This window comes from Ciona robusta, chromosome 10 (assembly GCF_009617815.1).
Source record: "Ciona robusta chromosome 10, ASM961781v2".
Classification (NCBI taxonomy): Eukaryota; Metazoa; Chordata; class Ascidiacea; order Phlebobranchia; family Cionidae; genus Ciona; species Ciona robusta.
In genome coordinates this window covers 4,484,303-4,511,453 of record NC_143244.1, presented here as the reverse complement: position 1 = coordinate 4,511,453, position 27,151 = coordinate 4,484,303, and the positions used below count along the sequence as shown (strand labels likewise).

General features: G+C 34.8%; 6 protein-coding genes and 1 non-coding gene across 10 annotated transcripts; 4 read left to right on the top strand and 3 right to left on the bottom strand.

Annotated features, from left to right (window-relative positions):
* Positions 1 to 261: 261 nt before the first annotated feature.
* On the bottom strand, positions 262 to 9,127 carry LOC149729781 (uncharacterized). Of its 3 annotated transcripts, none has more exons than XM_089886639.1 (8): positions 7,445 to 9,127; positions 6,821 to 7,005; positions 6,214 to 6,337; positions 5,501 to 5,554; positions 4,866 to 4,952; positions 3,377 to 3,410; positions 2,602 to 2,745; positions 262 to 1,857 (listed from the first exon to the last, which is right to left on the bottom strand). In XM_089886639.1, exons 1-8 carry the CDS (start codon positions 8,966 to 8,968, stop codon positions 1,598 to 1,600), a joined length of 2,412 nt encoding a protein of 803 aa, XP_089742765.1. In that variant the 5' UTR covers positions 8,969 to 9,127; the 3' UTR covers positions 262 to 1,597. The 3 variants fall into 3 exon arrangements, with proteins under 3 accessions (XP_089742765.1, XP_089742766.1, XP_089742767.1); XM_089886640.1 differs by having other exon boundaries at positions 7,448 to 9,127; XM_089886641.1 differs by lacking the exon at positions 2,602 to 2,745.
* A 260-nt stretch (positions 9,128 to 9,387) lies between these two features.
* LOC149729780 (uncharacterized) lies at positions 9,388 to 11,680 on the bottom strand. Of its 2 annotated transcripts, none has more exons than XM_089886672.1 (4): positions 10,543 to 11,680; positions 10,420 to 10,472; positions 10,052 to 10,132; positions 9,388 to 9,780 (listed from the first exon to the last, which is right to left on the bottom strand). In XM_089886672.1, the coding sequence occupies exons 1-4, from the start codon at positions 10,601 to 10,603 to the stop codon at positions 9,661 to 9,663; spliced, it is 315 nt and encodes a 104-aa protein (XP_089742798.1). In that variant the 5' UTR covers positions 10,604 to 11,680; the 3' UTR covers positions 9,388 to 9,660. The 2 variants fall into 2 exon arrangements, with proteins under 2 accessions (XP_089742798.1, XP_089742799.1); XM_089886673.1 differs by having other exon boundaries at positions 10,064 to 10,132.
* A 91-nt stretch (positions 11,681 to 11,771) lies between these two features.
* LOC149729779 (uncharacterized) lies at positions 11,772 to 13,514 on the top strand. Its single transcript, XM_089886671.1, has 4 exons — positions 11,772 to 11,910; positions 11,988 to 12,025; positions 12,689 to 12,787; positions 13,264 to 13,514. Exons 1-4 carry the CDS (start codon positions 11,799 to 11,801, stop codon positions 13,408 to 13,410), a joined length of 396 nt encoding a protein of 131 aa, XP_089742797.1. The 5' UTR covers positions 11,772 to 11,798; the 3' UTR covers positions 13,411 to 13,514.
* A 112-nt stretch (positions 13,515 to 13,626) lies between these two features.
* Positions 13,627 to 13,700, bottom strand: Trnai-aau (transfer RNA isoleucine (anticodon AAU)). The gene has a single exon. It is a non-coding gene; the product is annotated as a tRNA-Ile (tRNA).
* A 212-nt stretch (positions 13,701 to 13,912) lies between these two features.
* LOC149729777 (uncharacterized) lies at positions 13,913 to 15,723 on the top strand. The gene is made up of 3 exons (XM_089886670.1): positions 13,913 to 14,122; positions 14,983 to 15,136; positions 15,210 to 15,723. The coding sequence occupies exons 1-3, from the start codon at positions 14,026 to 14,028 to the stop codon at positions 15,373 to 15,375; spliced, it is 417 nt and encodes a 138-aa protein (XP_089742796.1). The 5' UTR covers positions 13,913 to 14,025; the 3' UTR covers positions 15,376 to 15,723.
* A 1,276-nt stretch (positions 15,724 to 16,999) lies between these two features.
* Positions 17,000 to 19,673, top strand: LOC149729776 (ubiquitin-conjugating enzyme E2 L3-like). Its single transcript, XM_089886669.1, has 4 exons — positions 17,000 to 17,176; positions 17,410 to 17,499; positions 18,038 to 18,224; positions 19,238 to 19,673. The coding sequence occupies exons 1-4, from the start codon at positions 17,150 to 17,152 to the stop codon at positions 19,390 to 19,392; spliced, it is 459 nt and encodes a 152-aa protein (XP_089742795.1). The 5' UTR covers positions 17,000 to 17,149; the 3' UTR covers positions 19,393 to 19,673.
* Positions 19,674 to 21,567: 1,894 nt separating this feature from the next.
* LOC149729775 (cytochrome P450 2U1-like) lies at positions 21,568 to 26,588 on the top strand. Its single transcript, XM_089886646.1, has 9 exons — positions 21,568 to 21,858; positions 22,149 to 22,291; positions 22,415 to 22,514; positions 23,317 to 23,420; positions 23,773 to 23,873; positions 24,152 to 24,264; positions 24,904 to 25,048; positions 25,832 to 25,992; positions 26,268 to 26,588. Exons 1-9 carry the CDS (start codon positions 21,607 to 21,609, stop codon positions 26,586 to 26,588), a joined length of 1,440 nt encoding a protein of 479 aa, XP_089742772.1. The 5' UTR covers positions 21,568 to 21,606.
* Positions 26,589 to 27,151: the final 563 nt, after the last annotated feature.

Sequence of the window (27,151 nt, the reverse complement as noted above, 5' to 3'; positions counted from 1 at the left end):
GTAACTCGTAAGCTGGGAAGAGGTATATAAAACAGAACATCCGTGTTTAAAACAACGACTGTCTTTTTTTCGGCCACGTAACGATAAAGCAAGTTACACATTCATTCATTCATATTCAAAACTTGTACCTTCGGGTTTGCAGTTGCTGTGTCTTCTTCGAGAAACTAATTAGCGTCCTGCCGCTCAACCGGACTGTTGGTCCACAACTCGAACCACTGTTGATCTTTAACTCGATGTTTCTTATCAGATGATTTGGTCAAATTAATGGCCATTGTAAATGTATTCATAGGGCACGCAAGTACAATGAGGCCAAACTACCAGTAAGCAGTGTGTCGTTTTAAAAATATACGTGCAAATTCTTACGCTAGGTAGCAGCTCAAACGTTTACCACTGCTATCTAGGAAAAATGCAATTACAAAATCACCCTACTCCAAAACCATTTAACAATTAAAATAGAAGTATACATGTGAACAGGCAAATAAATAATGATATAATTTCAATTAAAGTGTTAGTTCGATACCATAATTTTTAAAACGCACAGTGTGTCAGATTTTTGAATTGAAGTTAAATTAAGAGAATCCGAAAAAATTAATGATTAAATAAAAATAAGATTTTTTTCCAGTTTCATTAAAAAATTAACATTTCAATTGTTGTGCATCTTTGGATGCTTTACTATTCGGTTGCTGTAAATTGGGTGTAAACACAAATAAAAATACAACGAACACAAGAAATATGTAAAATTTTCACTTGAACAGAGAAGTATAATTGCACAATGGTTGCTGTAGATTGAATTATAAAGAAATTTGTTAAATATGAAAAACATTTGGTCCATTGCCATTTCCTTCATATACTGGCATTGAAAGCACACAGCTATTTTTAAAAGTTGAGTTACATTACACAGACTGTGAGCAAAATTCGGCTGACATAAAATATTAAATTTTCTTTGTCAAAGAAAAATAAATCCGGTCGTGTAGTTACACTACATGCTCAATAAAGCATAACTGTTGCTTTAAAATCATTGTATATAATTAAACCACTCCTAGTTACAGACATTTGGAGAAGTACTGACCATGAAAATGACACCTACTGACGAAAAGAATAACTAACACTAAAATAGGGAATAAAATATTCAAACGTAAAATTATTAAATGACAATACAGTACCTAGCTAATTGAGGAATATGAGAACTAAAAATGCAAGGGTATTGCTTTATAGGCTTTTGCTTACTGGGAAATAGACTAGTTATTACATGTTGGTTTAGGGGATTTGACTTGACGTGAAAATTGTGCTTGATCTAAAAAATACAGAAACGCATATATGTAGTTATATAATTTAGTTAGCACTATTTTTTCTATTTTGTTTTATATTAAATGCCAGAATAAAAATAGGGGGTTTTATAATTTAACATTATTTAGTTCATATTTTTGGGCAAGTGACATAATAGAAGTTATTTTCATTGATATGGTGTATGTTGCTATGTAAACTTATTTTAACTAAAAAAAGGAGAAAAAACATTTTTGTGGAAAAAATGTTAAAAAAAATATTTTTGTCGAAAAAAACATGAAAAAAGTGAGAAAAAACATTTTAAAAAATAGGTTTAATCCGTGGTTGATATTTTACTTTGCAATGGAAACATAAGGACAGTCGATCGCATAAAGGAAAGGTCTGGGAGTTTTTGGAGGACTTTTCTTCCTTCTTCACTGATGTCCTCATCCTCTTCTGCATTCATTGTTTTCCGGGATGAGGCAACTCCAAGGGATGCGAGGATCTTCGAAAAAGGATCTGGTTTCTTAGGATTTGTGTCCGGAGTCACCTTCATCGCGAGTTGGAGGAGCTCCGGATCAATTTTGTCTTGATCTGGGAGGAGAATGTACATTAAAATTTGCAACAAAAAATTTGCAAAAATAAAAATTCCTATTTGCAAACTGCATCAACATTACAAAAGCAAAAAATGTGCCAATATAGGTTTTTTAAACTATAGGTATAGGTTTTTATAGGTTTTATAGGTTTTTTAAAGTGAAAATGATAATTTGAGCAGATGCAGTGACAATGATATGTTGAATTTGATACTACAGTGCTTTAAAACATAGAGTAACAATTAAAAATCAAGTTATTTAAAATACTATGTAAAAATAAACATTGATTTTAATAAGCCACATACTGCTGTCTCTTGTCTGTTACACTGGTTGAATTTAAAAATTAGGAAATTTTTAACCAAATTTTAAGAAATCCTTTTTAAAATTCAAATCGTATACACTGATAATGAGTTAATGTGGAAAAGGTAGACAGGTAAAGCTGGCTAAAAAATTATTGATAAAACTTCGGTCAAAAAAAAAATTTTAAAAGGTTTTAATAACCAATAGCCAGCTACACAACTAAACGAAATAGAAATCTAGTTTTGAGTCTGAGTCGGACTAATGATTTGAGAAGCCCCGTTTTAAAGGAGCAATATTCCAGTATAGAAAAAAAATGGGGGATTAAAAAAAATTCAACATAAAAAATTTAAAAAAAAAAAGTAAAAAATGTGATGTGAAAATTTAACCTGACAAAAAATCAAAAAAGGGAACAAAGATCAAAAAAATGGATTGAAAAAAATTCAACCTGATTTGTTTTTGTGTGAAGATGCATTGGGCGAAGGTTTGTCGAAAAAATCAAGATCTAAACTACAGGAATCGAGCACACTAGATGTCGCTACACCCCCGACACCAGTATGACATGCATCAGTGACTACGTGCTTGCTACCTCCTACAAGTGGCCATGCAATAAAAGTTAGTGCGAAAACTACAAAGTACGAAAACTACTATGAAGTCATAATACAATGTACTAAATATTACAAAAAAAATTAAAATAATAATTAAAGTTTTGCAGACATACTTCAGTTCGAACTGTAAACGACCAAAAATTTGCAAATTCACAAAATAACAGTAAAAGAAACCAAATTTTATTAAAAAGTAATAACAGTACTTTGTAGTGGCACAGTCAGTTCAAAAAATACCACTCATAAACAAATTACATAAAAATAAGAAGCATAACATAGTGGAAAATGTGCTAAAATGTAACTTTATTCTCGCATGGTTGGTAAACGACAGTCGTTAAACCCTGGCGTTCACCTCGTGCCAGCTTATGAGTTACCATGTTTATTACTTTCTAGGTGATCATTTTTGGAGGATTTTGCCTTTTTTAAAGTTTTAAAGCGGCTGTGAAATCAGCTTACTGGCTGTGCTATTGTTCCACTGTCCGATAATGTATAACGCTGGCTTCAACATTATAAAGTTTTCTAATTGGCAACCGCTATAAAAATAATGATATAAAAACTAACCTAAATCTAAAACAAGTATATTGACAAAAATGACCAGTAAGTTGCTTAGATACAAACCTGTTTCTGTTTCCCAAACCGCATCACCATCAACCTGTAAACATAAAGATACTATAATTATATAATATTAGTACTATGTAATATTAATATAATATATAGGGTGGGGGAAGATGGGACACCTTTAGCACATAATATCCAAGTATCCTGATGTTTTTGTAAACAATTAACAACGGCCTATGGGAGTAGTGAGGATCCGGTTTTATAGTTGTTTAAATTTTTATTGTTTGCTTCCAAGTGGGACGAAAAATATATAATAAAAAAATGTACCTGAAAAGGCTCACTGTTTATGGAATGGATTAATTGTACTTTATCCTTTTGTGAATTAAATGTAACTGAAGGGTTAATAAAATATATGCAGTGTAATATTGTTATTGTTAATTGATTACAATGGTAAGGATCTGGTGGTACGAAAAGGTAACAGACAAAAAAAGCAAAAAAGGTTACAAACAAAAAAATGTTTTGGGGCAGAAAATGGACTAACCTTTTAAAAAAATACTTTAACAGTTTTCAAATCAAATTTGTTAAACACTGTTAAATGCTATGATGCCTTTTTCAAACTTTATATTGGTAGATAATTCCTTTGTCAAATAAAACGAACTGTAAAAACTTTTACCAACTACAAAAAACTTATGAACATTTTTGTGAACTTGTGTTTCAAAATGCGTTTTTGCATTACTCGTCCCTAAAGGGCTAATAAGATTTTTTCAACCTGTTGTTTAACAGGCATTGTCAGTCTCTTATACAAATTGATTGTATGATGTCATTATTTTTGCTATAATGAGTAGCTGGAGCTGTTGGCTGAAGTTGGTACCACACTTCAGGTATTGATTTATGTAAAGTACAGTAAGAATAGAAGTTTAACTTGAAAATATTTAACATAAATGGCTTGTTTGTTTGCTGTGTAGCGACCACGCTTATTTTCTTCCAATTAAATGTAAATATGTTTTTAACTGTAAGCGTGTTTTAACAACTGTTGTTTTGTCACTATATCCTGTCTTTTTGTTTTAAAATATTTTAAAATCTTCGCTACCGTAATCAAAGAAACAAATAAAAATTATTAATTGGCCAATAAGATACTTTGGCAGCACCTGGTCACATTTAAGACCGCAGAATTGTTTATTAATACATTACATACTTCTAAAATTATTAATTTTTTTCAAGGGTTTATAATTTATTTATGAGCAAATGAAATCATTAAATTGTAGAGAAACAGAGCTTAAAGGAATGTTATGTTTTAAAGTTGTTATATGTCAATATATTAAAACGAATTGTTTTGTAGGGTGGGAGAAGATGGGACACCTTTAGCACATAATATCAAAATATCCTGATTGTGTTTTAAAAAATTAACAATGGGAGTCAGAAGAATATGATTTTATAATTCTTTGAGTGTTCTTTGTTTACTCATAAATGGAACGACAAAATAGAATCTTCCCCCACCCTACTATATTATGAAACCTCTATAAAATTTTTAAAGCCCTGAAATACTTACAGGAGCTACTTTGTCAGTGGGAGAGATTGCGGTTATTTTTTCAGCTGCTGAAACCGGTTTTAACTCTTTGGAAGGCTCCAATAAACCCTGGAGTACATTTGCCAAATAAAATAAAAGTGTTTTATATTTTTTTGTCTTAGAGAAAGGCAGAAAGCAATTTAATGTCTTAGGGTCTGTATTATATGCCATAGGATTTACTCTGCAACATTGCTTATATTATATATATTCTACTTTTTGAGATGTGTAAATTACATATGGGGTGTAGTTTCTACAAATGAATAAATTACTTTTTGCGAGTATACATCATACTATATTTCAAGATTGGTAGACTGGATCTAACAATTACATGCAAATTTGTTGTGACTAGCTGACTGCTACTGCCATGGGAAGTGCTTGGTAAAGTCATTTTAAAACAGTGTAAAAGAGAAAGTGGTTAAAAATATTGATTCAATTATTGTCTTTTCGAAAACAGGTCAAAAGTTGTATAAGTTTTGTAAGAAATAATAGGTGTTTTTTAAAGAAAGAATCAGTTTTTAAAGAAATGATATGTGTTATTTAATGAAATAAAACATGTTTTTTAAAGAAATAATAAAGATGTTAACAATTATATCGATAACTTAAAAAGCTTCGCTTACCAAACCAGATGCATATGTTGGGACATAGTAGGGCTTTGCAGTTCCGCTAAAAAGCTGAAAAAAGTTGAGAGATTGGATTCATTAGGGTTAGACAACAACCAGTTTTGGGTTGTTAGCAAACAAAAAACTTTTAGAAATTCTCTTTGTTTAATTTTAATTAAATAATTTTTTCCTTCAGTGTTGTCTTATCTCTCATCAGTCTATTTTAAAATTGTAAACCCGCTATACAAAAATTACCCTATATTCAAAAAGTATTATATACAGACAGCAAGGCTTATAAAATGACCGCCTAAAAGACCAACAGATGAATAGAAATAACAAACAGCATTATCTTTGACTTTGTTGAAAAAAACAAAACGATTTTTTTGGTAGTTTACTAAAAAACAAACATTGTTTAGTAATTAATTTAACAAGCTTGGTTAAAAACAGAATCATAACAATGAAAAAATTAGGAAACAAAATTACAACTTCCATGTACAACAAACAAACAAACAAAGGAAAAGTTAAAACAGAACAAAAAAGGAAAAGTAACCTTAATATATGATTTTGGAAGAATGCAATGCAAAAAATGCAAAATAAATTGGCGCCCTGTAATCGCTACAGTGGCCACTGTCCCCTCATACAATTATCCATACACCATCACAGCTATTACATGCAACACCAACACCCAGCATACTGAGAGCAAGGACTTGTGGCAGGTTGAGGATACTTACGATATTCTGTGTCTTGATGCCTAGAGACTCTATAAGTCTGCGATTGTGGTCCGAACCATTCCATTGGAACTTTAATGCAATTGCATTGTCAACGTCTTCTAGCAAATCCCACAGCGCAGAAGGCCTGTGTAGAAAAAGATTTTACTTAAGTAAAACAGGAACCTTGATAATTTAATTCAAAAAATTTCAAATCTAATACTTCGATTCAAATTACGGGATTTGGAATTCTGTTTAATGACGTCATAATACATTATCTATTGAGCTAAACTAACAATTTTTAAAAATTTAAAAAGTAGACCTTTAGCTTTACGGTTGTGAATTAACAGGGGTTAGACCTTTAGCTTTAGGGTTGTAAATTAACAGTTTTAAATAGTTAAATTTGAATTTTTAAATTCATTGACTTATGAATTTCACAATTGATTTTAAATTTGCGGCATTCAATTAAACAGAAGAAATGGAGTAATTTAATAATAAAATCTCCTATATTAAGCTAAAGAAATGTGGTTAGAGACATTTTTTAATCATTTAGTTGGCATGTGGCTAAGACGATTATGTTGTGTAAAGAACAATTAAAAATCAGTAGGCCTAAGTAATAGCAGCACCATACTTGTTTACTGAGTTGTTGTTCGTAACAGGGGAGTCTTGAACATAAATATCCAATATGTCATCTTCAATATGATCATGCACTTGTTTGATGACTGCAGTGTTTCCTGTGTCAGTATTTTCTTCAGTGTTGCCAGTGCTTTTTTCTTGAACGGGAAACCAAAGCTTTAAATTGGAAACCTCCTTGAACTGCAAAATATAAATTTACATATAAATATATATGTCTACAAATATATATATATATATAGTCATTTTTAAAGTTTTGTTGTCCAATAAGAGTAATGAAAGCAGGAATGTTTTAAATATGACATGTTTTGATGTTTATATATACATACAGTAAGGTGTGATAAGATGGGATACCGCACATTGGCACATATTATCCAAATATCTTGATTGTGTATTTAAACAATTAACAACGGTCTATGGGAGTTGTAAGGATACGGTTTTATAATTCTTTGAATGTTCTTTGTTTACTACCAAATGGGACGAGAAAATATAATAAAAAGGTGTCCCATCATCTCCCACCTTACTGTATTTGTTTCCTTGTATGAATTTTTATTGATTAAGACTGAAATTAAAATGTTTATTGATCCTAAATACTTTATTAACAAAATAGAATTTAAATCACCACGAGATCCAAACTTTCTTTTAAAGACACACTGATTTCTTTCAACGTATCTGCAGCTGGAAATGTGTTTTCTTCAAATGAACCAAAATCTCCAAAGTCATTCCCATCATCAGTACTTCTGTCTTCTGTACCAGAATTTTCAAATTCCGCTTTAAAATATTGGTTTTCTGCAGACCCAAAGTCTCCAAAGTCATCGTTGTCTGTTGGGTTTTCTATTTCATTGGTTTCAGAAAAGTCTTGATTCGTTGGTGATGCAAAGGCCGCAAAATCATTACTTTCATTTACAAATTCAGGGGCGTGGGTAGTGTTTTCATCAAAAGCATTAAATGAATTGTTCGCAGCAACTGGCGCTTCGGAACCAGTAGGAAAACTTTCAAAGTTTGCAAAGTCATTAAAATCGTCATTATCACTTTCGGTTTTCTCAGCAATTGTTGGGGCTATTTGAAAATTTGCAAAGTTGTCTTCAGTTTCTACAAAGTCTTCAGAAACTTTGGAAAACTCTTCGACAGATTCTGAATTTTGAGAAACCTTTTCAGTTTCTTTATCATCTGTCACAAATGCGTCGCTGTTTTCGTTAGAAACAAATTCGTCTTCATCAGAAATTAAATTATCCGGCTTCTCGTTCTGGTTAACACTATAGTCAGTACCATGACATGTGTTTGTCTTTGGGTCATCCGTGTTTGCAGATGTTTCGAGATTTTCATCTTCACAATCTGCCTCCGAAGTAATGTCTTTAATAAAGGTAGTAAGTGCAGACTCTCTAGGCACTTCTGGCTGATCATTATCAAATTGCTCAACAGAACTTTCAGCTTCAATATTAGTAATCGACTTTTCTTTGTCCAAGGTACCAACATTACCCACTTCTTCACTAGTATCAATTTCAGAAGAAACAGACGTATCAGGTTCTACATTTATTGTAGAAATTGAACTTTCCACATTATGTGTTGCGTCTTCAAATGCCCCAAAGTCACCAAAATCTGTATGACTACCAGTGTGTTGTGGTACCTGCTGAGTATTTTCTAAAGTTGCTTCAGATTGGTCAGTGCTGTTGACATTGTATTGGTCAGAGTCAGGACTAATTTCTGTACTTTCAGGTTCATATTTTTCCATGTGTTCGTTTGTTTCTTGAATACCGTTCACTGCACAAACACTGGATTCTATTGTGTCCACTATTGATAAAACCTCACCATTTTGCTTTATTTTTGACTCTTTAAAGGTATGTGGGTCAGCGAAAATAAAACTCTCCGGTTTTTTATCATTATCATCCACTACCGTCACGTCAGAACTTTTAAAACTCTCACCGTTTTCTGTTAGAACTTCGGGGAAAGAGTTTGGGAGGATTTTTTTCACTGGCGAGTCAAAATCAGAGTCACTAACATCCGGCATTGGAGGAGGGATTGAGTTTAGGTCCTCATCGCTCTCCCAGTGATCATTTGCAGCTCGAAAATCGGTGAAATCATCTTCATCGTCTGTGATATCGATTGGTGGGGGGGAATTTGACACAATTGGTATAAAATCTGACATCCTTTCAACATTTGATGTGCACAGCAGTTTAGTTGTTAAAGCAACTTTCTCTTTTTATATTGGACTTTTGCGTTTTGTTATATCATGTGGTTCTACTTTCTACATACCTGCAAATTGCAATATACCAATTATAATTCTAATCATTTTATTTGTCTCTTCGATTAATTCATTTTGCTGTTCTAAATCGCCTTTTAAATCAAATAAAACGCTAAACAACTTAAATTTTACCCCGAATACAATTATATCCAGCTTAGCGATAAAAACTGACCAACGTGATTGTAGTATATAGTATACAGAACGCAGCCTTCAACGACCATTTTTGATCCTTTTTGTGATACCACAAGCCCACAAACACCCACGAAGAAACATTAGTGGTAACTCGTAAGCTGGTACGAGGTGTGTGAAACAAAACACTTGAGTTGTGACGACTGTAGTTAACGCAAGCTACATTTATTTATGGGCGACAAAAAACTAAAAGGGCATATATACAAGCTAAGTTATAATATAGTCCAACGTGCCAATTGCTGCTGTAGTATTAAACCAGAGATAGTTAAACTATCGTGCTATTCACATCAAGATAATGACTGTTATTGACCAACACACTTCTTTTAATTTTACGCTATCATGCTTACAAATAAACAATACAAAAAAGAAAAGCGATGAGAAATTGCTGGTGTTCATTCTTTCTCTCATCAATCAACGAGTTTCTGCAGAAGAATGCGATATAATTCTTGACCAGAGGGTTCAACTGATGGTAATGAAGCTTGCTTTTTTAAAATTCCCGGCACGACTAGATGACCCTTTTTATCATTCTAAAAAAACACAAAAAAGTATATTCTAATATACAATACGACACAGTTAAACTGACTACAGATTGAATCGATTTCGTTTTAATGAGTTCAGTTTTATCTATTTATCTAACGCATTAAAGTTTCAAGATTTGCCATTCACTGTTTGATTAAGGTGAATTTGAAATGTTCGCGAAATCGATTTGGAATTCCACATAGACAAATTCTCATTGAATCTTTGGTATCCTATATATGCAAGCGCGCACTATACATTTTAAGCACATATACTAGTCACCGAAAGTTCTACTTTTTGCTGGTCGTCTTTCGCTAAATTGAGATCGTTTAAAAGATAAGCTGTGACACCATCAAGCAATTTCTGCAACAATTTTTGTTTAAAGTTTAAGGGTAACAGAAGTTAAATTTTATAATTGTACCACAAGTACTCACTACATAGTAGGGTGAGGAAGATAGGACACCTTTTTATTCTATGTTATCGTTCCATTTGGTAGGAATAAAAAAAACAAAGAATTAGTGGAACCGAATCCTCCCGACTCCCATACACTTTTGTTAATTTTTAAACACCATTAAGATGTTTGCATATTATGTGCTAAACGTGTCCCATCTTCTCCCAACATAATAATGCTATACAACCAAGCGAACTACCTGTTGCTGCTGCTTTGCACCCAGTTGATCGTCAACTGCCGAAATAGCTTTTCCTAAAAACATAGATTGTTCATACTAAAACTAAAGCATAGCCTACACATTTTTACAATAGAAGAATTTTACCTTCGGTTAAAATCAACGTAATTGTAATCAACAGTATTGCCAACATAACTGATTTTGCCATGTTGTAAACTTTGACGGTTACTGAGTAAGTTTTATTGCTTCAAATAAAAATGCGGAGTGATGCAAAAACGAAAGTGACTTGTGCTTTTAAGCAGTCGATATGGAAATTTTAATTGGGTTTTCTTTTGTTTTCATATCTCATCTACATCGTCGACTGTCAATCACATAATCTTGGGAATTACCACTTTTTTCCCATTATAGTAGGGTGGGAAAAGATGGGACACCTTTTCATTTTGTTTTCTCATTCCATTTGGTAGTAAACAAAGAACATTCAAAGAATTATGAAATCGTATCCTTACGACTTCCACAGACCGTTGTTAATTCTTTAAAACACGATCAGACTGTTTGGAAATTATGTGTTAAAAGTGTTCCATCTTCCCCCACCCTACTATATTTGCCGTTATCAATTCAGCAGGATTTTATCATTTGTTCCTAAGTAAACGTTTAGTGGTGTGAGTGCCGGCAATTAGAGCGCTTTAAATATTAATGTTTTGCAAGACAAAATTATTTTTGTTTATTTATTTAGAAATTAATGGTCAGAATATGATGTCATCGTGGGTAAAACTTTCCCATATAGTTGAACTGAAAAACAGATGACAAATATTTCGTGTTGATTTTACCTTTAAATGATAGATTGTGTATATGGATTGTACCATAGATACTGATGAGCAAAGTTCTTTATACATTAAATAACATTGAGGGTATTTTAATCGCGCTTTGCGTCCTTTCTTGCCATTTGGGACAGATGGCGCGGTTTCAATCATATAAAATTAATGCAACGTTAATCTGCTGTATGGTTCGTTTTAATCTAGATACTCGATGTCAAAAAATGCCATTGGAAAACTCCCCTTTAGCGTTGATCTATGATTGTTATTTCGCTTAGTATATTTTAAATCATAGTGGCGCATTTGCGTCAAATGTATAATGAAACATACGTCGGTGCAGTAAATACGCAAAAGATCAATGTGCCTCTAATGGAATACAAATGAGAAAACAATTAATTCCGGAGCAGCACTATATAAATGCCCTGTGTTGTACGATTGATTTTAGACTAGATATCGTTTGACGTTTGTTTGACAGCATATACGTTATTGTCCAAGTTGGCTGACTTAAAAATGTTATTTTATTATTATTAACATTACAAAAGTTGATTCTATATTATACAGGATAATCCTTAAGCAGTAAAATCGTGTGAAATGGCTGCAAAAGTCAGACAACCAAGTCATACAAAACCTTCAATCAGAAATTGGATATTTGTTGCTGGACTACTTCTCTGTATATTAGTTTTTCTGCCTACTTTTTCTGAAAGTAAGACATTTATTTATGAAGATCAAATTTAAAAAAAATATAAAATTGTGTTTTTTACCGTTTTTATTTTATTATAGGTGTGGCACTGAGGAAGTCTGACAGGGCCAAGTTTAAGGTATTTGTTGATTTAACAGTAAGACATTTTAATTGTTAATTAGGTAAGACATTTTAACAATTTTCGTACACGTATAAGTATAACTGTACACAAATAATGCAAGCTAGGCCTACTGGGCGCTTAACTTAAACAACACTTAATTTATAGTTGTGTGGGGGTAAGACGGGACTCGAGTAAGACAGCCCTTTTACGAGTACCCAATTGTAATTGATGAAAAAAGCAGTTGTAGTATTATTTGCCAGTATTCTTACATTTCAACAAAGCGCCCGGCAAAGCGGTTACTGCTGTTTAATAATAAAATTCGGTGTTAAACGAATACAATATTTTAATGGCTGAAAAGGGCATAAATAAATATAGTAGGCTGGGGAAAGATGGGACACCTTAAGCACATAATATCCCGATCGTGTTTTAAACAATTAACAAGGGTCTATGGGAGTCGTGGGGAAACAGTTTTATAATATTTTGAATATTCTTTGATTACCACCGAACCGAACGAGAAAATAGAATAAAAAGGTGTCCCATCTTCCCCACCTTACCATTATAAATGAATGAATAAACGCAAAGTAAATGTTTAATATAATATGAGGATTGTATACAAAACAGTAGCAGTGTTCTGATTTTATTAATTTTTTATACTGTATTTTTAATATTATATCAATATAGAACTTATTGACGACTGTGGAGAACATGCTAAACGACGACCAGGCACTCCAGGAAATCGAAGATAAAAACATGTACGGTTTGCAAGATGACAGACCCGAGGTAAAACAAATAAGGTTTTTTATGGTTTCCTTACTATAGCTATAGCAGTGCGCTAACTTTGTCCCAGGGTGTAGCCTACTACATCCATATTTTCCACCCATTACTGCAGGTAATTCGTCAGTGACCGCCGCAAAATGAACTAGTCTGAACTTTCGTCGAGGCTTAATTTCTCGGAATTAAACGTCGAGGCGACTTTTTGTCGAGGCTTAATTTCTCGGAATTAAAAGCGGTAGATGGGAGTCGGGTGGATACGGTTTTATAATTCATTGAAGGTTCTTTGTGGGTGGGTAAAGATGGGACATCTTTTCATTATATTTTCCCTCCCATTTAGTAGTTAACAATTCCGACTCCCATCTACCGCTGTTAATTGTTTAAAACCCGATCAGGGTATTTGATACAACGTACATGTGCTAAAAGTATCCCAACTTCCTCTATCCTACTATATAAGTCTAATTTTTTATATTCACTTTTTATAGATAAGAGAAACCAGACACAACAAATTGTTTGTACCGGGGATACTAAAAAGGCTCTACCCTTTACGACACCCCGCACAGGCAGAAAGTTACCTTGATGAAGCACTAAAGATGCTGCTTGCGGATCAAGAGCATCGTGAAATAATATAATAAACGAAACAAGAGAAACAATACATATTTCAATATTTTACGCATATAGTTTTCGACGTTGTCTTTTCGCATAATTTTAATTAAAGTTAAGTTATTGTTTTATAGTTATGACTTCCTTTCTGGTAACTAAATATTAGTCTAGCTGTCGGTGATTGTAAATTACATCTTAGAATAAAAAAATACTGTTTGCATAACTGGAAATAAGAAAACAAGAAGTGGCCAGTACGGGGATCGAACCCGCGACATTCGCGTTATTAGCACGACGCTCTAACCAACTGAGCTAACCGGCCAACCGCCAGCATTGGTCTGAAAATAGTATATACTCCAACACAATTGTTGAACAGATCAATCAAAAGCGCAGAACACAAATAACAGCAGCTCGCAGAAACCAGAGCATGCAGTAGTGCTACTATACATCGGAGAGTCAGAAACAAATCACCAATGAAAGCTAGAAAATTAAAGATATGTCAAGAGTTATTTTAAAAGTTATAAACACCGAAAAATACACATCTACCATTGACGCAAGAAAATTAAAAAATTAAACAACAACAGGGCAGACTTTTATTTTCTCAGTGATAGCTTAGGATTTTTTGTTAGTTTAACATTTTAGGAAATATGACAGGAATGCAGCGAAGCTCGACAACTTTGAATAAATTGTGGTTGCCTGTTGGTATTGTAGTATTTGTGGGCCTTACGTTTGGACTTCTATATGGTAAGAATGTATAGGATTAGTGTAGTTGTACCGATTCGGAAAATTTTTTTTTTTCTTATTTTCATATAAGCACTTGGTCATAAATTTCAATATATGAATAGCTGATGTCAACTATAGTTTTGTCGAAGCTTATTTGCAAAGAGAGTATATTGTTCTATAGTAATGCTGTCTTGAATAAAATTGTCGCATCGGAATAATATAGAAAAAATCAATAACACTGGTTGAGTCAGCAGTAGGCATTCGCATAGCAGTGGCAGCTGCTTCGCCTTTGTTAGCGTTCATTTGCTAACAAGAATGCGATTAGCACGTCCATCTATTTATGCAAGGTTAATTGGGAGTCATGGATGTGTATAAGTACTTGCTAAACGCCATGAGCTTTCCAAGTACAATGCTGAATTATAGGACATGATAGCCAATTTGAATCCTATTATGGGAACAATCAAATGACACTTGGAATGCATAAATATTTTATGTGTTTTCGTTTTTAAATGCAAAGAGCCGTGTTATAAAAATTATACGGCAAATATATTCGATGAAAAATATGGCCAGCAGCACAGTCAAAACAAAATACATATAGTAGGATGTGGGAAGATGGGACACCTTTTCATTCTATTTTCTCGTACATTTTGGTAGCAAACAAAAAACATTCAAGGAATTATAAAACCTTGTCCTTGCGACTTTCATAGACCACTGGTAATTGTCTAAAATACGATAAGGATATTTATATATTTCGTGCTAAAGGTGTCCCATCTTCCCCCACCCCACTATAATACTGCGTTTCAAGTTCGTATAACAACAAGTCAAGAGCTGCTACTTTGATTATGCAGCAGCACTGTCATAAAATTTATGATTTCCCACAGGAATGGATTTAATATCCGGCCGGGGTAGTCGAAAATTCACGTACAAGCAATACCTCGAACAGTCTCTGACGTGCGCAGACCAATTTTCTATCCGTTTATTAAAGCAGACCAATTTTTTCGTAGATCAGATGATGCCAATGCAGAAGTTTTGCAGGTAAAATGTGTATAAAGCTTTCATAACATGTACTGTATTGAAAATCGCAAACCGTTTTTTCTTTACGTCATAGGGAGTGGGAAATGTATGTTACTTGCCGGCAAAGAGTCGCCTCCTACACCGAACTAACATCGTACATTTGGAATAACGGTACCTTGGTACAAGCGATGTGCTCTGGCAATATAACTGACCAAGAACCGATGGACGCCGGCATGTTAAATTTCATTAGTGTTCCCTAGAACTCAAGAAATGACACCACAAATCGTACACAATTGACTTCCATAATTCCTAATGTTTTATCTTGTAAAAGACATTCGAAAAATCGTGTATATATTCAGCTGCTATATTTTCCTTTACTTTGGCGGCGTGTGATCGAACACCTTCAGGCCAAGCGTGCCATTTAACATGCTACCTGCTCTTAAACACGCATCGGATAGAATTCGATTTAAATTATTTATGTATATATTCAAAGTGACTGAATATCTCTGTATTGAATCTGGCTGCACCTTGTTCTTAGGTTTTTATCTTAAAAATGCTGTTGTATTATAATCAAACTGTTACGGAATTGTATTATTCCATTCACCTTACTGCAATTCGTTATTTCTCAAGCAGTTTGTATTATTTATCAAGAGTCAATACGCGCAACGCCAGAAACCATACACCAAATTATAAAGGGCGCCAGTGAATCGGAAGCAACATACACAAACTGTGATTACCTATATCTGTGTGGACAATTAAGAGCAGTGAAATCTTACTTTCAAATACATAGCCCATATCCCATTAAAGATACGAAACTGGCACGGCAAAAATGTTTTTCGTCGTCCAAGGACACATATATACGCCCGACATGATAGCAGCGACGAACCTTGAAACAATTGCCTCTGGGTTAGATTCAGAAGCGATAACCACGTTGCCACGGCGCCGGTGTCGTGATATACTCGTTCCGACTGTTGTAGTTATACCGAGTGCTATTGCGCATGCGCATCATGTCAGAACAAATACAATACGAGCTCTAATAAATACGTACCAGCTAAAAAATGTTTTGGGCGACCGTTACTCAACAGCAGCATCCTGTGCCATGTGATAGGCTAGTTCAGATAAATAACACAGTCCTTAAAACACCAAGTATAGTCCAACTCCCACCACTTTGTGTAATAAATGACTAAAATGTAACAAATTAACCCCGTCTAAATCCAGTTTTTGACTTTTTTGTTAATAAAACAAATTTTCTAGGTTTCAGGACTTCAAACTTTTAAGTTAGTTTAAAGTGCATGTTTCCTTCAATTTACCAAAAAAACATGCATTTTGTATTTCCCCATGCCTACTGTGTTATTTTGGACCCAAATTGTCTTTTATTTGCCCTTTACGTAACACTGGGTTGGTGTACTTGGGTTTTCTATGGCTTTGGGAATATTTAATCTCCTAGTTCCTGTATCTGTATTAACTTCTGCAATATCTTGAGAGTAAAATCGCCCAGCACATACTCAAATGTTGTTAGCAGTGTAAACACAGTCTACATTGCAATATTTTGCTATTGACATTAATTTAATACAGAATCTAAAAGTACTCGAAGAAAGACGTACATTGTAACTGGCTAACTGCTATGTTATAGTTATAGTTTTAAGTTACGTTTACCGGTTTACGTGTTAGTTAGTCACCAGTTTACCAACCGAAAGGAAACAACTGTATATAATATAAATTTCAGTTAAGACAAATATTATATATATTTTAGCTTTCAGGCGATACGTGTTCGTTGTGTCTATATTCTATACCGTAAATATAATATACAACAACAACGTGTAATTTGGTTTGACCGAATTCCTTGACTTTACTAGGAACTGGTCGTAAGCAGTTAAAATTTGTAAATCGCTCATTAAGCATTAAATTGCTTAACTGACTGAAAGTGCAGCAGCAGGTCTGATATCCACGTTTAACGTTAACAAAAAAAAGGGTTCCTATAGGGAGTTTTAAGGGAACGTGAAAAAAAGCAAAAAAAAAAAACGAGTATACAGTATGGCGGCAACAAGAAGACTTACAAAGGTAGGTTTGCTTCATTTATAATTTCCCACTAAAGCAAAGGTTGAATTAAGTTGTTCAGTTTCCAACCTGGTATTAGTTCATGATAAGGCATGCCATCTTAACAACTATAAGCGTGTTTTAACAACTGCTGTTTTGTGGCTATATCGGGTCTGCAATTAAATTTTTTTGAAATCTTCGCTACCGCAATCGAAGAGACAAATAAAGTTATTATTATAATTTTTTATTGTTTTTAGGAGATTGCAGATATCGGAAAAGGAAAAGGTTCCGCTTACAGGCTTATTAATTGGGATAATATATTAACTTGGAAAGTCCTGCTTGTTCCAGTAAGATTGCTTTATAGATATGCATGTACACTTTTATATAATATATATATGTGCAAAAGCATTTTTATATCTTTTAAGATATTTATTTGGTAACTTTTTTTCATTTGGATTCTGCTATTTTGTTAAAGTCCAAAGCGATTATCAAAGTCTGAGATATTTTGTAGTCAAAATATCAGTTTTTTCTGGTGCTGTGGCACACTAGTTAGCTTGCCTGCCACTAACTTAGAGTTTGCAGGTTCAAGGCTTGTCGCTACTACCGTTGTGAATGTATGTGTACTTGGACAAAACACCTAACAACAATTGCTTGTTAAAAATGTATGTGTACTTGGACAAAACACTTACAACAATTGCTTGTTAGCCATACATAAAAAACATTCAAAAAACTTGTCCTCAAAATATATACGTAGTAATTCGTAGGCGGGCACAAGGTGTATGAAACAGAACATACCTGTTAAAACGACCCCCACTGACCCGCTGCGCGAGGGGCTAATAAGTTATGTTTATTCCTTCATTAATAAACTAAACCGTTAACTCACAGGAATGCGTTCCTTACAACAAGGGAGCATTTCACATTGAAATCAATTTTCCCGCTGAGTACCCGTTTAAACCACCGAAAATAACTTTCAAAACAAAGATCTATCATCCAAACATTGATGAAAAAGGCCAAATTTGTTTACCCATTATCAGCCCAGAAAATTGGAAACCTGCAACCAAAGCAAGTCAAGGTGAAATGTTCATACTACAGAGTGTTACCTTTTTTTATTTCAAGTTGTTTTTTGTGTAAGGCTAGCAGGCTACTAACCAACTTACTATATAAATTATTGTAAATGGAAGCAGCAACAGCACATATTCAGTAACATTGCTATTTCACTGTAAAGTTGTTTTTGTGTTATTACCCAACTTATCACAGGCTACTCACTAAAGTACTAGATCAATTATTGTGAATGGAAACAACAACAGTACACATTCAATAACACTGTTTTAGTGTTTACCTGTTGTGGTGCATTGGGCCAACCTTGACCCGAATCCTAGGTCCTCTGGTGCAAGGCCATAGTGCCTTAAACATATTTTTATTGGTTCTCACTTATGTGCACAGTTACCTTAAAATATATCTATAATAATAATAATATAATAATAACTTTTATTTGTCTCTTTGATTACCAAAGAAATATTTTAAACGAAAAGACAGGATATAGCGACAAAACCACAGTTGTTAAAACACGCTTACAGTTAAAAACATATTTACATTTAGTTGGAAAAAATAAGCGTGGTCGCTACATCTAACGGACAAACAAGCCATTTATTTTAATTAAGTTAAACTTCCAATAGAAATAAAAGTGTGCATAAAGACATGACCCATACAATGTCTGGTCATTCAGAACGCAGTGCATAGCTTACATACTTGGTATTTAGGTCATGTGCCGAAACGCTTCTTATTTAATTGGTCATACATTCTTTTTTTATAAACTCCAGTTAGGCAGTTACAGTACCCATTTGGTGCATAACAGTAAAAGTATTTGGTGCATAACAGTAAAAGTATAACACATTAAACTGAAGGCCAACTTTTGTGTGAAAGCGTGTAGCATTTTCATTTTTTAATATAAATCGTTTGTAACTATTAAGACTTTTTGTTTAACAACATTTGGTAGGCCAAATATATCCATGGAAATCTTTAATCTGCAGGTCAAACTTTGTGGCCCAAAAAATTAAAAACTAATTAATTTTGTCAATTTTCTAGTCCTGAACGCTCTTCTGGTTCTAATTACAAGTCCAGAGCCGGAGCATCCTCTTCGTGGAGATTTAGCTGAGGAATTCACAAAAGACCGATCAAAATTTAATAAAACCGCCGAAGACTACACCAAAAAACACGCCGAAAAACGCCCAACAGATTAAAAGCCATGAAAGATTACTCTGTCAGCTGCGTAAGCACACATGCAGTTGTGCTATGAGAAAAAAAAAAAACTGTCTCTTTGTACCTTATAATTTATGGCCTATTTAAAATCACATACATTTTACTGTCTGTCGCAGTTTTTGTTTGTTGGGATTTAAAGTCAATCTTACAGCACATTATATATTTCTATATGAATTCCCTTTACCCAATATCTTGTGATTTTTCGGCTAATAGGGTGCAGCTTTTTTGTGGCCCACGCAAATACAATTTGCTATTATGGTGACTTATGTCTTTTGTTCTTACCGCAAAAAAAACAATATCAATGTTTATTCGCCGTTGGCGGTTTAAAATAATCGGATCTCGCCGTAAAAAAAGCTTAAATAAACGCTTCTTATGTAACGCGTGATTTTTCACAAGGCTTCTTCGATTTAGCAGACAGAATACTCCGCGGTCTAGATTTAAAACTGAATATTTCATAAACCATTCCTGCCAATAAGCAATCAACTAGATTCGACTCTTATACTGGTTACTAAGACACTGTGCTCAAACAAACGGTGTCTTACACTGTTGCCCAGCACATCTAGTAAGGTTTACCTACATTTAAACTGTTCACAACACAACAAAATAGAGTATATGGGTCTGAGACTCGACGTTGCTACTATTGTGAATGTGTGTCCTTGGGTAAGACTTTTATTGGTAACTGCTCTAACCCAGAGGTTTCTTTTGAGTTGTATAAATTGTCAGCCAACATCGGTGTTGTAATATATTTGTCCCTGCCGTTATATTTGGACCGGGTGCTGTTGCGCATACGTCGTAACGCGGAACAAATATAATGACGACCCGGTCCAAATTTATTGCGACCCTGCTCCGTTGAAATTGATCCGGACACGAATTTTACTTGTTGGAATTTTAGTTTTCGGTTTGAAGCCATCAGAAATGAGTTGCATATGATATTTGTAGCCTAGAATAAGCAAGTACTACAAGCAAACTTATATTAGATTAGTTTAATAGGCATAATTTACTTTATTACTAATACATGCTCAAACAAGATGCTTTACTGCTTACATACCATACTTTTCTCATCCATTGTAAAAATACTTGATAAAATAAGCTGTGCATAGAATAGGGTGGGGGAAGATAGGACATATTTTTTCGTCCCACCTAGTAGGAAACGAAGAACATTCCACGAATTATAAAACCGTACCCTTACGACTCCCATATACCGTTGTTAATTGTTTAAAACACTTTCAGAATACTTGGATATTATGTGCCAAAGATGTCCCATCTCCCCCTACTATAATACAAACTGAGTATTTGTCTTGGTTGATCAAATATTTTGTCCAGAAAAACAAACTGGTCTCGCATTGTATTTGTTCCGACCTACTGCGCAGTAGCGTTGCGGCGCAATAGCACCCGATCTAAATTTCACGGTCGGAACAAATATATCACGACACCAGCGCGAGTTTAAAACGATAGCCTGATTTTATCTACAGTGCTTGCGTCTAAACCGAGACACCAATAATGATTCGACGTATAAGCTACCTAATCTTGCTCTCAAGCAACTGATCACAGTTTGGTATTGACCCGCCGCCACTTGCAACGCAGGTCAATATAGTTTTAAATTGCGATTAAAGTCAGACCTGCACGCATCATTGCAAATATTATGTTTAAATTTCACACTCACAAATCCGCTTATTTTAGAGCCGGTCGTGCTTTGGTTTAACTGGCGCTTCTTAATGGCACCATCTGTCCGTATTTAAAAGTGAGCCCGAACTTAAACTTTTTCTTACACATTGTGCCTCTATGTTGGCGTACAGAAAACTTAAAAACGGGGTATATGCAGTTATGTGTGAAAATGTATACGTTGTAAGTCAATAAGCAATAAAAACTCATACGTGGATATGCATTTTGGTTATATAGTAGGGTGAGGAAGGACGGGACACTTTAAGCGGCGAATATTCAAATATCCTGATCAGATTTTAAACAGTTAGAATCGGTTTATTAAAGTCGTGAGGATACGGCTTTGTAATGTTTTGAATGTTCTTTGTTTACTACCAAATTGGGTGAGAAAATAGAATAAAAAAATGTCCCATCTTCCCCCACCCTACTATAAATACCGTTTAAAATTTAGGTCTAACTTATGAACCAGAGATGTAGGTCTCGTTAAATATAATAACCAAAAAATCCACCAAGGCGCAGAAATCTATAGGTTTACAATGGAATACTGTTTTTGCTACTTCACGATTGCAGTTTTCTCAATCTACTGCTTACTATCGTGGCACAGAAGACCTAAGAACTTTCCACCGGGGCCAAGAGGGTTTCCTGTGCTTGGGATCGTGCCTTATTTCGGAAAGTATCCCGAAAAAGTTCTTAGCAAGTTTGCTGATCAGTACGAAAGTCGGGTCATGTCATTTCGTATGGGCCGAATGGACTGGATCGTACTAAATGACATTGAAACTATAACACAGGTATATATACAAAATAATATCTACATACTGTATAGTGGTCGCTACAAGTGGCGTGCCTAGAGTTAGTATATAGTAGGGTGGGGAAAGATTCTATTTTCTCGTCACATTTAGTATAGGGTACAAAGAACATTCAAAGAATTATAAACTTTTACGACTACCATATAAATCGTTGTTAATCGTTTAAAACACGATCGGGGTATTTAGATATTATGTGCTAAAGTTGTCCCGTCTTACCCCACAGTACTATATTATACATCTGGGAGAACTCTGACTTTGTGTCGCTTGTATAGGCGTTGGTAAAGCAGGGAGAGGATTTTGCTGGGCGGCCGAAGTCGCCATTATTCGATATGTTGACCAACGGTTGTGGAATTGTATTCGTCGATGGCGAAAAATGGAAGGCGCAGCGAAAGTTTGGTATTATGACACTAAGAAGGTATATGCTGTATATACAGTCAGCTGCAGTAAAATCTTAAACTTTAATACACCAGTCTTCGATTAGTATATATAGTATGGTGGGGTAAGTTACATTCAAAAAAGTTTTTTTTTTACGATTTAGTCTAGGAATGGGCAGAGGGTCCTTAGATGACATAATGAACTACGAATTTGAAGTCCTCTGCCATTTTCTATCAAGCAGCGGGTCACAAGAAAATGTTATGGTAGGACTATATACAGTAGGATGGGGGAAGATGGGACACCTTTTCACACTATTTTCTCGTCTCGCATAGTAGTAAACAAAAAAGATTCAAAAAAATATAAAACCGTATCTTTACGACTCTAATAGACCGTTATTATTTATATTTAAAACATGGTCAGGATGTTTGGATATTATGTGCTTAAGGTGTCCCATCCTCCCCCAAACCACCCTATACTACCAACATACAGAATACAATACGCTCAAAAAGAAGAAAAGAGGAAAAATATGATATTGTGCCGGGGTGGGGGAAATTGGGACAACTTTAGCACATAATTTCAAAAGATTCTGAATGTATTTTAAACAACTAACAACGGTCTATGGAAGTCCTAGAGATATAGTTTTATAATTCTTTGGGTGTTCTTTGTTTACTATTAAATGGGACCAGAATGGGCAGAGGTGCTGTCCCATTTTCCCACCCTACTATACAATAGGCTGAATTATAAAACGCGAAAAAAAAACTTTATGAAATATAGTACCGTGCTGGGGATAGAGGGGATATCAAATACTGTTAGCACTAAAATCCAAACTTCCTGATCGTATTTCAAAGAAATAACAACGCTTTCTCTGCTATGCGCTAAAGCAAGTATATAGATGTTCTTTTTATACCAAATGGGTCGAGAAAATAGAACGAAAACATGTCCCATATTACCCGACTCTATATCTTGTATTTTCAAATGAATCTACGATTTATTCACATCAGTATATAGCGTTACCCCACTGTTCTACTGTGTTAAGGCAATCTGAATAAAATAATGTTTATACAGACTCTCTTTCGGAAAGCAGTAACTAATGTCACATGCTCCGTTCTAATGGGAAAACGATACGACTACGACGATCCAGTTTTGAACAATATTACAGAACATATAAGGTAACTGAACCACTTTTTATATGCGATGGACATGCTTTAACCAATTGCTGAAAGGATAAAAACATACATTTCCAACGTATGCTTGAATATAATATAGTACTGTGGGGTATCGTACCTCCTAAATCCCATATTTCATGATCGTGTTTTACCTATTAACAACGTTATTAAAGTCGTCAAGACACGGTTATGTAATTTTGTAACACATTGTGTTTACTACCCAATAATACATTGTGTTTACTACCAAATAATACATTGTGGTTGCTACCAAATGAGACGAGAAAAGAGAATGAAAACTTGCACCGTCTTACCCAACTGTACATACTAACTTTTTCATGTATGTCATAATACGCAGACCGAGTAAAACAGTCGTCATGTACTCACCGATTCTTCGGTTTATCCCGCCTTTCCGTTGGACATACAAGAAGATAGTAAACAGCATTGAACAGGTTACAGGTATAACTGATATAATACATGTTAATGCTGTCTATAATTTGGTTTAATCCTGTACTGTATATGCTCACGTGTTAAAAATCGTTCGAAAAATCATATATTCAAATATATTAGTAATAGACTACATATGAATATATAACAATAACGACCATAGTGCAGTAATAGCTGTAATGCTTAACTGTTCAATTGAAACTTGCCAGTCGGTTATCTGCGCCTGAGTTAAAAGGCGTGGGACAAACTTGGCAAGAAGCGGCGAGTAATTTATAATTTGTTGATAACAGGAGTAATACGGAACATCTCTGAGATGCATAAACAGGACTTCGATTCAAGCACCAAAAGAGACTTCGTCGATCATTTTATAGCAGAAATGAACAAGGAAGGCGAATACTTTACGGTAAATTCTATTACGTTATAATGTGTATGATCCTGAACACTGTTTTAACGGCCTACCGCTATACTGACCAAGCTGTATGTTTTCTTTATTGTTAATTTAATCACGAAACTGAGTTACACATAAACAAGACTCGCTCTCAACTGAACACAAATTCCAACGGTTTTGTCACAAAACTGTACCACGTTAACTGCACAACGAGAACTTCCAGTTATGTCCAATACTAGGTCGGGTGCAAGGGTAACGAGCATAGCGAACTTAGTTCGCTATGGTAACGAGAGAAAAAGGCGCACTCACGCCAAGACAACCAATTATCAGTAAAATACGCGGCAGAAGTGTCAACTCGTGTGCAGTCACTGCAATTAAAAAGTTGCAACACAAAGACGAAAGAGTATCTAAGTTAATTGCCCGGCGCCGCGGCACAATAGTTCACGCGCCTGCACGAGATGTTTGAATCAGAAAGCCCGCATTATAACGACTGTCGTTGCCTCGCCACGCGTGGTAAACAACTTACATTTTGTTCATTCGTTCAATTTAACCAATACGACAGGACGGCACAGCAAACTACACATAAAAAACTACAAACATATAACAGCAAAAGAATAAACAATACGCCACAATACAAAAATAAATGTGTTATAGGATGAGCAACTCCACCATTACACTCGAGATTTATTGGTAGCTGCTATTAATACAACGACTGCAGCGTTTGGTTGGTGTGTTGTGTCTTTGCTTCGGCATCCAGAGTGTCAGGAGAAAATATGGCAAGAGGTGGACAAGGTTATCGGTAAGTTTATTTTGAACGGATACAAGGATCAGTATTTCTAAGTTACAAACTACTGAGTTTTATACAGGCTTTATTGTTTTTGCACCTATGTTAAAATTATGTAAAAAATGGGACGGGAAAAACATAATGAAAATATGTCCCATATAACCCCACACTACTATTTAGTAGGGCGGTGGAAAACGGGCACCTTTAACACATACTATCTAAATATCCTAGTCGCGTTTTAAACAAATAACAATGGCTTATGTATAAGTCGTAAGTAGGCCTATATACGGTTTATAACTCTATGAATGTTTTTTGTTTACTACCAAATGGGACGAGAAAATAGAATAAAAAGTGTCCCATCTTCCCCCACCCTTACTGTATAAAAAAAAGTTGCCATGATAGGTTAAGCAAAAAGAGGTAATAATGCTATGTAGCGAAATAGAACATCAAGCGAATATTTTATGGTAAATGCCGTTACGTTATTAAGTGTTTGGTCCTGGACGCTGTTCTATAACGGCCAATCGCTACTGACCAGACTGCTGCGCTATAGGCTTCCTTTATTAATAATTTATATTCACGTAAACAAGCATATAGTAGGGTGGGGGAAGGCGGGACACCTTTTCATTCCATTTTCTCCTCTCATTTGGTTTTAAACAAAGAACATTCAAAGAATTATAAAAACCGTATCCTCACGACCCCCATAGACCGTTGTTAATTGTTTAAAAACACAATTAGGATATTATGTGCTAAAGGCGCACCGTCTTCCCCAAGCCTACCATGCGTTTTTATTTAAATCAGGCGACGAAACTCCCAGTTGCAAACACCAAGAAAACATGCCGTACATGCGCTCGTTTATACAAGAAATACACCGGCACCGATCCATTGCAACGCTGAATCTGCCTCATCGAACTGTTCGAAGCGTGCGACTGTGCGGTTATGACATTCCTAAAGATACTCCAGTAAGTACATTGGCCAATCAGCACACATCAGACATATGCGTTTACCTTATGTGTTTTTCTAAATTCGCAGCCAGACGTTGAACAAAAATAACCAAAAAAATCGCCCATGAAGTTATATAAGTGGTAACTCGTATAAGCGGACATGATATGTAGGACAGAACGCCTCTGTTTTGGAGACTGGCGTTACCCTGTCAGGCTAGGATAAATAAGTTACATTAATAATGATATATATAATAAAGTATAACATGTACGTTTTGTGCTTAATTCTAACATAGGTACTTACCAACATTTGGAGGGTCCACAATAATCAAAATGTTTGGAAAAATCCACACGAGTTTCGACCCGATCGTCATCTTGACAGCAACGGCAATTTCGTCTCATCTAACAACGTCATTCCTTTTGCATGTGGTTATAGGCGTTGTTTGGGCGAGCAAATAGCCAAAGCAGAGATATTTCTTTTTATAGTAAATATTGTCAAACGGTTTCACTTGGTAGTGGATCAAGTAACCGGTCCGCCGACGTTGGAAAAAGATCCTAAGGGAGCCGTGAACACGCCAGCACCTTTTCGTTTCAGCGTTCGCGCAAGAAAAAACTGACAGCACAATTTGTTAAGCACACGTTTTCGCGAAAACAGTTTCATATCTATATATATTCCTGCTTTACTAACACACTATTGCTACAAAAATACAGCTTTTAATAAATAAAAACAACTTTTAACAAAATATATTTTAAGAAGACATCTTCCATTACTATTATATTCTGCAAGGGTAGCCTAAGCGCAGGCTGCGCTAACTGTAGGCTAAATTTCGTTTTTTTTCCGGTACCGTGGCACAGTTGGTTAGCACCCTTGCCTTTAACTTATTAGTAATAGATTCGAGAGTCTTCATTGTGGCCAAATGTCTTCTTGTATAAGACACTAACGGCAATTGCTTCAACCAAGTGCTCACTTATGGGTTGTCAAAAATCTAGATGATCCCCCATACATAAAAATTCCACAAACAACCACCCAAAAAATACCATTCGTGGTAAGTTGAAAGCTGGTAAGAGATGCAGAATACCCTCATTATAACGACTGCTGTTTTCGGCGACGCCAGGATAAAGCAAGTTACATTCATTCATTTTCCGATCAAGCAAAACCTCATCCGTACAGAATAAAAAT

Excerpts from the sequence above, each read along its gene's own strand:
- LOC149729781 (XM_089886639.1), bottom strand. The coding sequence starts at position 8,968 with ATGTCAGATTTTATACCAATTGTGTCAAATTCCCCCCCACCAATCGAT. Across the intron at positions 6,338-6,820 it reads AACAACAACTCAGTAAACAA|GCCTTCTGCGCTGTGGGATT; the intron begins GTATGGTGCTGC and ends TTTTCTACACAG. Across the intron at positions 5,555-6,213 it reads GCATCAAGACACAGAATATC|CTTTTTAGCGGAACTGCAAA; the intron begins GTAAGTATCCTC and ends AACTTTTTTCAG.
- LOC149729780 (XM_089886672.1), bottom strand. The coding sequence starts at position 10,603 with ATGGCAAAATCAGTTATGTTGGCAATACTGTTGATTACAATTACGTTG. Across the intron at positions 10,473-10,542 it reads TACGTTGATTTTAACCGAAG|GAAAAGCTATTTCGGCAGTT; the intron begins GTAAAATTCTTC and ends CTATGTTTTTAG. Across the intron at positions 10,133-10,419 it reads GTGCAAAGCAGCAGCAACAG|AAATTGCTTGATGGTGTCAC; the intron begins GTAGTTCGCTTG and ends AAATTGTTGCAG.
- LOC149729779 (XM_089886671.1), top strand. The coding sequence starts at position 11,799 with ATGGCTGCAAAAGTCAGACAACCAAGTCATACAAAACCTTCAATCAGA. Across the intron at positions 11,911-11,987 it reads TCTGCCTACTTTTTCTGAAA|GTGTGGCACTGAGGAAGTCT; the intron begins GTAAGACATTTA and ends ATTTTATTATAG. Across the intron at positions 12,026-12,688 it reads CTGACAGGGCCAAGTTTAAG|AACTTATTGACGACTGTGGA; the intron begins GTATTTGTTGAT and ends ATATCAATATAG.
- LOC149729777 (XM_089886670.1), top strand. The coding sequence starts at position 14,026 with ATGACAGGAATGCAGCGAAGCTCGACAACTTTGAATAAATTGTGGTTG. Across the intron at positions 14,123-14,982 it reads TACGTTTGGACTTCTATATG|GAATGGATTTAATATCCGGC; the intron begins GTAAGAATGTAT and ends GATTTCCCACAG. Across the intron at positions 15,137-15,209 it reads CCAATGCAGAAGTTTTGCAG|GGAGTGGGAAATGTATGTTA; the intron begins GTAAAATGTGTA and ends TTTACGTCATAG.
- LOC149729776 (XM_089886669.1), top strand. The coding sequence starts at position 17,150 with ATGGCGGCAACAAGAAGACTTACAAAG. Across the intron at positions 17,177-17,409 it reads CAACAAGAAGACTTACAAAG|GAGATTGCAGATATCGGAAA; the intron begins GTAGGTTTGCTT and ends TATTGTTTTTAG. Across the intron at positions 17,500-18,037 it reads GGAAAGTCCTGCTTGTTCCA|GAATGCGTTCCTTACAACAA; the intron begins GTAAGATTGCTT and ends GTTAACTCACAG.
- LOC149729775 (XM_089886646.1), top strand. The coding sequence starts at position 21,607 with ATGGAATACTGTTTTTGCTACTTCACGATTGCAGTTTTCTCAATCTAC. Across the intron at positions 22,292-22,414 it reads GGTATTATGACACTAAGAAG|TCTAGGAATGGGCAGAGGGT; the intron begins GTATATGCTGTA and ends TTTACGATTTAG. Across the intron at positions 23,874-24,151 it reads CAGCATTGAACAGGTTACAG|GAGTAATACGGAACATCTCT; the intron begins GTATAACTGATA and ends TGTTGATAACAG.